At 36.4% G+C, this 7,825-nt stretch overlaps 1 protein-coding gene across 1 annotated transcript; it reads left to right on the top strand.

Moving 5' to 3' along the window:
- The first annotated feature begins 289 nt into the window (after nt 1–289).
- Nucleotides 290–4,248, top strand: LOC149787659 (sec1 family domain-containing protein 1-like). Its single transcript, XM_089973858.1, has one exon. The coding sequence runs from the start codon at nt 313–315 to the stop codon at nt 2,209–2,211; it is 1,899 nt and encodes a 632-aa protein (XP_089829984.1). The 5' UTR covers nt 290–312; the 3' UTR covers nt 2,212–4,248.
- The last annotated feature ends 3,577 nt before the right edge of the window (nt 4,249–7,825 follow it).

The raw sequence follows: 7,825 nt of genomic DNA, 5'->3' as shown, positions 1-7,825 counted from the left end.
AACAGAGTTATCATCCAAAGGAAATAAAATTGGACATACAATGTACTAAATACGATACAACATACAATGCAAGACACCTATATTTAGTTTAATTGATTACATTTTTTCATTTTTTTTTTATTATGACTGCATTTGTTTGTTTCTAATTCGGGGAGGGGGGGGGGGCAGAATATTGTATGTTAAGAATTGAGTTGAGTTTATTATCTTCCCTGTGACACCCCGCTATTTCATCCAGATTACATAGGCACTTCCATATCAACACTAATAAAAACAAGCGTTTGAACGACTCCATTGGCCACGCAAGCTAACAAGATGGCAATCTCAATCAGAGAGAAACAGATTGCGGCCCTTAAACGAATGTTAAATTTCAACGTCGCAATGACGAAATCTTCTTCTGTCGAGCCACAGTGGAAGATCTTGGTATACGATAGATTTGGACAGGATATTATTTCGCCTCTTCTCACCGTTCGTGAATTACGAGAAATGGGGGTAACGCTCCATCTCAGTCTTCACTCGCCTCGAGAGCCCATTCCCGATGTACCGGCTATATACTTTGTTATGCCGACAGACGAGAATATACAACGGATATGCCAAGATTTGGAGAACCAGCTATACGAAAATTATTATTTCAACTTCATTTCAGCTATATCAAGGCAGAAACTGGAAGACGTTGCCAGTGCCGCCATCCGCTGTAACAGTGTGACACAAGTGTCAAAAATTTACGATCAATATCTGAACTTCATTTCGTTAGAAGACGACCTATTCATACTGAAAAGCCAAGGAAGGTCTTACTACGATATCAACAAAGGCGATGTTAAAGATGCTGAAATGGAACAGGTAATGGACAGTATAGTGGATAGTATGTTCTCAGTGTTTGTCACCTTGGGCAATGTACCTATAATCCGCTGCCCACCTGGAAATGCTGCCCAAATGGTTGCGGAAAAGCTTGATAAGAAACTTCGTGAAAATTTACGAGACGCTCGCAGTAGCTTCTTCACTCCAGATGGTGTGCAGGCAGGTCAGCTTAGCTTTCAGAGGCCATTGCTTGTGCTGCTGGACAGAAATCTTGACTTGGCCACTATGATGCATCATACATGGACGTACCAAGCACTTGCTCACGATGTTCTGAATTTGAAACTAAACAGAGTAGAAATTGAAGAATCTACAGAAGTAAAATCACCAGGTGGTGGATCATGGCCAAAGAAGAAGAAGAAAACTTATGATTTGAACCCAACAGACACATTTTGGCAAGCACAAAAGGGGAATCCTTTTCCCACAGTTGCAGAGGCTGTACAGGAAGAGCTTGATGCCTATAGAGCAAAAGAGGATGAAGTAAAAAATCTAAAAGCTGCCATGGGCCTTGAGGGAGAGGATGACTCCACTATCAGTATGCTTTCAGATAATACAGCTAAATTAACATCTGCTGTCAGTAGTCTACCAGAGCTGCTCGAGAAGAAAAGACTGATAGATATGCATACCAATATTGCAACTGCACTTCTTGAATTCATCAAAGTAAGAAAACTTGATGTGTACTTTGAGACAGAGGAGAAACTGATGAGTAAGTCACTCCTAGACAATCTGATGGAGATTATATCAGACCCAGAGGCAGGTACACCTGAAGACAAAGTTCGGCTATTCATTATTGCTTTAATTACTGGACCAAACATGACAGATGCTCAGATTGATCAGTATTGTGTAGCACTACAAGGCTCAAACTGTGATATCACACCAGTACAATACATCCGACGATGGAAGGCCTACACCAAAATAGCTGCCACTCCAAGTCAGTATGGTGGAGGTGGAACCAAAACAGTGGGAATGTTTACCAAACTGATGTCACAAGGCTCTCAGTTCTTCATGGCAGGTGTTAAAAATTTGGTCATCAAGAGACACAAGTTGCCTGCTACAAGAATTGTGGATGCATTGATGGAAATGAAAGCCATGCAAGATACTGACGATTTTCTTTACTTTGATCCCAAGCTGTTGAGAGCAGATCCTAACACTATTCCTAGGAACAAATCTCCTTTCCAAGATGCCTACGTTTTCATTGTAGGTGGTGGAAACTACATTGAGTACCAAAATTTAGTGGATTATGCAAAGGAAAGGTCTAGCTCAAATCCCAAAAGAATAGTGTATGGCTGTACAGAACTGTGCAATGCTACACAGTTTTTAAAAGAGTTAACAGACTTGGGAAAAGGAAAAGATGTTTAGGGACATCGTTTATTGTCAGTAATGTTTGGTTTTTGTTTCAATTTGTAATAAAATGATGAGTGATTTGTTGCCATGATTCTATTAAAACATGCAGTAGTTGATGAAAATCCAAATTTTTGGCATCACCAAGTATTGTCAACTATCTCCATATCAGCATTTTTTAAAAATTCAACAGAATCAGTGGTATGTATTCAACTAATTCAGGTTTTGTGGAAGATAAAAATTAAATTGTGCTTGATGTAGTAAAATTTTTGCAGTAAATCATACCAGTGCTCAAAATTTATTTATTTTTAGACACATGCCCAGGGCTGGTGACATAAAAAAATGTGTAGTCCCTGACTCCAGTTTCCACATGCCTAAAATTTTCCCTTTTTTTAATATTATTTGTCAAACAATGTTGCAATTCCTACAATTCAAATATAAATTCTTTAGGGTTCAAAAGGGGGTTTGAAGATAATATAAGTGTCATTATTGTTGATAACTACACTCACTAAAGACTGGATGGTCCTAGTGTTAAAACTTCTGCTGGATTCTCTGAGCATATCCTGGTCAGAACCAAGTTAACATATGTAGATAATATGTGTGCAGTATGTGCAAATAATTAATTGCCTTTCCCCAACCCACCTATTATTTTTCTTTGCTGGTAAAACTCCATCAACCAGTTTTTAACTTATTTTTCTTGGGCTTTGCTGATACATAATTAATTCCTAAATCTGCTTAAACAATGAATCACACTAAGACACTATTTTGACAATTTAAATGATCATGCTTTGCATTTTCTGTATGCAGTAAAATCTGACTTCAAGGAAACATTGCCACTGTTCACAAACTTGTGATAAATCTATAATACATATGGCTTAAGCATTCTCATTCATAGCAATGATTGGTAATAACTTTTGTTCTCCTACATGTACCTTGAATCTCTTTGATTTTACCTATGTTGGGTTCTTTCACATCCTGATCCTACCTATGCAAATTCCCACAATGAGCTCACTGCAGTCTTCAAACATCTCACCAGCTATTGTCAGCCAAATAAGTAATATGTGACTTCTTTGCCTTAAATTAACACTATTTAAACTGCCCAATCATGACTGTAATGAACATATACTGAAAGTGGAGATTTTTGTTGTTCTCAAAGAATGCAGAATATTTTTTTCTGTTTTCTCAAAACAACTGTCAGGGAGTTTGAGAGTTACAAAATTGTGTTTAGCATGACACACCACATCACAGTTCAATTAAAATAAGATTTCTATTTCATGTAGGATACTGGTGATCTGATTTTAAACAGATTACACTTTGTTGTGGCAAGTATGTCAACATCTTGAAAATACATTTCCACATTTCATCAGTGCAATCAAAGTTTTCTCTAGCAAATTTGATTTTTTTTCCATCAAGCCTGACGGGCACTTTTCTTAGAATACAGGACAGGGCCCAAGCTGAAATTAGAGGAGCCCCAGGTGTTGGGCTGTCATATTGTTTTTTCAGTACTGCATACAGATTTAAAACTCAAAGTATTTCATACTATCTTAGTGATACTTGTTTACCTTTTTTTCTAATTTATGACTCTTTTTAAGGATTTTGTTATTCATATTGAGGCCCAGCTGAATGTGATTTATTTAATCATGCCTGCAACATCTATACAGCAGATTTTTGGCAGTTTGCATTTTTGTACACTTTATGTAATTTAGTGGGAAAATTATACTAGTGGTTACCACCTCATCTTGTTTTCAAGTGCAACATTTAAGTTTGTTAAAAAACAATTAAAAAGTGTTTTCTCTGTTTAATCACATACTAGAGGGACTAATACACCACATAAGATGCTAATCAATGCATAAATGTGAACAGTGCCAAGGTTTGAGGTAAATTGGAGGGAGTGACACACTTTCCCTGGTTATGGATTTCTGAGGCTATAAACTATGTGATCATCATTCCTATGTGAAATATTTCTTTCTGGCAGTGCAGTTGACAAAAGAATGTGAAAATTTTAGATGTGCATGACATACGTATTATGAAAATAAATATATCATGAATATGCAATGCTACTTATGGTTTTTATTGTGTATATTTAAATTTATTGTTTAATAATGCTTAATGGTCACATCTTTATTTGATAGCAGCATAGGTTGAAACGTCTTTGCTGTTGTGAAGTTGTTGCTGTGCCTACAATGTAATCCCAGTGGTTCAGATTTGGGTACAAGGCAGTTGTTCATGTGTAGGAAGTGGAAGAGGCTGATGGAAACCACTGACCTTGAGATTTCCATGACCACCACTGACCTTGAGTTGGCATGACCTAGCCTTTTGTGTACCAGAGCAGATTATTTCTCTTAAGGAATCTAATAGCATGGAAAGTAGTTATTGCATACAGTATGTCCTTAACACCAGATTAGAATTCATATGTTCTGTCTTTTACTTATGCTTTTTAGCTCTATTGGCCATAGATCAGAAGAGTTTTAGCAGTGGTCTTTTGTCCATCATCCATCCATCCATTAGCAGAAGTTTGTTATCGCTATTTGTCCTAAACTACTTGGAGGATTGCATTGAAACATTTTGTGCACATTCAGTACATGGTCTAGTTGGTCCTAAATGAAAATGGTACTGATTGAATGTCCATGATTTAAAATCTTGTTATCGCTTTGAATAGTCATGGGATTTTGACCGAAGGACTTATGATGTCTATTTTCTCCTAAGTGAAAATGGTGCCAATCTTCCATCTATTCCTCCAGAATGGACGATGATATCAGCATGCAGTTTTCACATAAAGACTTCTTGTGATGTCTAGTTGTCCCTAAATAAAAATCACGCCAGTCTGACATCCAGTATGGCAGCCATCTTGAAAATCTTTATAGCATATTAAAGAAAAATAACTTGGTGTTTTAATATTGTTTTGTGTCTGTTATGACCTGTCACAGTATGAATGTAAAGTAAAACTTTGATTATCCATCACCCGATTAACTGTCGGTCTCTGATAACCATCGGGGCATTGTACGTCAAAATATTCAATACAGGCATGCGTACATATGTAGATATTATGATTTTTTGATGACTTGGTTTATTGTATCATACTTTTAGTGTACATATTCCACTATCCGTCTGTTCTCATATGGTCTAGATCCCACACCCTGACAAATAATCAAAGTTCTACTGTCAGTGCAATTCTGGCTATAAAATTAGTTCCAAGTTTCAATGTCAAGATCACTTGAGTCAAAAATTTATTTTTACTAAAAAAATGAGCTCATTGTGGCTTATAAGTCATGATTCTGTAGCTTAGTTGACATTTGTTGTTCAGTGTTTATTTTTGGGTACTGTTCATGTTAGAAGACTCATGGAAACTTGATAATTAGATGTGTCACTGTAACTACACTCTTAAGCTGAAGAAAGCCACTGACCATCTGATTCTTAACTAACAGTTCAAGTATGTTTAAATCATGACCATATATTTTGCTTTATAAATACTAACTTGTACAGAAAACCCTTTTTACACAATGAAGTTGAAAGTATGTATGAATAAAGATATGGTAGAGCATCAGACTCGTAATCCAAGGGTTGCCAGTTCAATACCTTCCCAGGCCAGGCTGGGTTGGGTTCTTCCACGTGATGGTACTTGGCTCCCATTGCCATGGAATGATATAGTAAATAATGGGTTCACAAGTGTTGTTGAAAACGAATAAACATTCCATAGTAATAGCTATGCATGTACAGTGTGTATTGTGATTCTGTCAACAAGCAGACTATACTGTTAATATTAGTGTACTGCATATACTTCATGTGAGGTCAGAGTTAAACTGATGCATGAAATGTGCTTGTAATAGCTGTCATACTGGCTGTTACTCCAAACTTGCTTAAAACGTGCCATGTGTCTAGGAGTGGATATTGATAATAAAACCTGAAAACTGATTTTATTACAAATAATTCAAGCCAAAACAAACTAGTTGTTTTTATCAACTCATCATAGATCTGATCCTTTGATATTACATGTGTAGATTGTTTTTGTTTTGTACAGGGACCAACATTTCATAGGTCTACATAATTTTAGCTTGTGCACAGTTACTCCTACAAACTTTAAATTGGCAAGGCTAATTAATTAGTACATTCAGGTTTCAGTTTATATTTATTACTTCAATATTTTTTGTTCCAAAAACGTTTCTGTTTAAGGCCTTGGTGGGCAAAATTATAGAGAGCAAGGATCATTGTGATGCACCCGACTATGATAAATTTAGTTTATTTCTGTGTGTGAATTGTCAAATTTTGATTTGCAGTGAACTTTTAAGTTGAATTCATTGAGCATTAAAATTTTATCGCATTTAAGCCTGAAAAGTCTTTGTGAAGGGTCACTTTGACCTTTCTTCATTCATCTCCCCCCTTGTCAGTGTAAACTTCAAAGGGGCAGCATTCCAAATCAGTGAAATTGACCAGGGTATCTTAACACAGTTCTGAGAAAGTAAACGTTTGAGCTACCAACCCTAACCACTTGGTAGGAACCTTAGTAAAGGCTTAGTCCACTTATCATTTTTTCAAAGGGAAATTGTTACGCACTGTCATTCACAGATTCCAAGCTGTCTAAACCTGATGAATGGAATTATTTTCTTTAGGAAAAATTAGGGACCACTGCCTACAATTGGGCAGAATAAATTAGGGTGTACACTTTAGAGCAATCAGACTTGAAAGTGATGACCTTAATCGAAATTCTTTAGTCTGTAATCTCCTGAAAGAGGAAAGAGTCTCGACTCCTTGGAAAGCCTAAAGAGAATAGTGCTTTCCTCGTTAACCAAGAAAGGGAGCAGGTGGCCATCTTGTAAAAAGAAAGACAGGTTTTAGTGCTAGGACACACAAGTCCTGAAAGAGAAAGAGAAGGTACACAATTTTAGTTTCACTTAGTATTCTATTATTTGATTGTTTTATGCAAATGTGTTTGCTATGACTAGGATTCCATATTATGCATCATTTATTCAATTTCATGGAAATGTGCTGATGCTAGAGTTGTTATGCAATTTATTTGATTCAGTTTCATGGAAAGTGTTGATGCTAGAATTGTTATGCAATTTACCTTTTAATTTTACAAATATTAGTTCATTGGTAGAATTGATTGCATGCGATCCAAATGTTCATATGTGTAGGATTTCATAGGGTTATATGAAATAACTTCCTTTATTTGTTAGGACGATACAGATTATCGTGAGTTAACGATAATTACCTAATTATATCTGATTTTGTAATGTTGAATAATCTTGTAGGTTAAGGATTGCTGTTACAATTTGTGAATTTCGTGCAATAATAATCGAACATGTAGTAGCATGTAAAAGAATACGGTAATATTCGATAGACGCTCACGTGGTAATTTAAGACCTGCTGCTGGAAGCGAGGTCAATGTCCTAGCCTACTAAGTCAGAATTTACGCAGTGTGTGGAGCCAACATACTCTGAGTAACGTAAGTGAATTGTATTTACCTCTAGATAGTGGGGTATACTGAATTATGGGGCAATTTTGTCCTTTAAGAAACAGCTTTCAGGGAGAGAGAGAGAGAGAGAGAACGGACAGTCTAAAGTTATACGTCCGAGGGAAAGAAGGACGAGGTCAGAATAAAACGACCAGGAAGTCCACGAAGGGGCTAAGCATA

This window comes from Sinohyriopsis cumingii, chromosome 11, assembly GCF_028554795.1.
Source record: "Sinohyriopsis cumingii isolate HCF-2022 chromosome 11, ASM2855479v2, whole genome shotgun sequence".
Lineage (NCBI taxonomy): Eukaryota > Metazoa > Mollusca > Bivalvia > Unionida > Unionidae > Sinohyriopsis > Sinohyriopsis cumingii.
The sequence above is the reverse complement of the archived record's forward strand: the minus strand, read 5'-3'. Positions and strand labels throughout refer to the sequence as shown.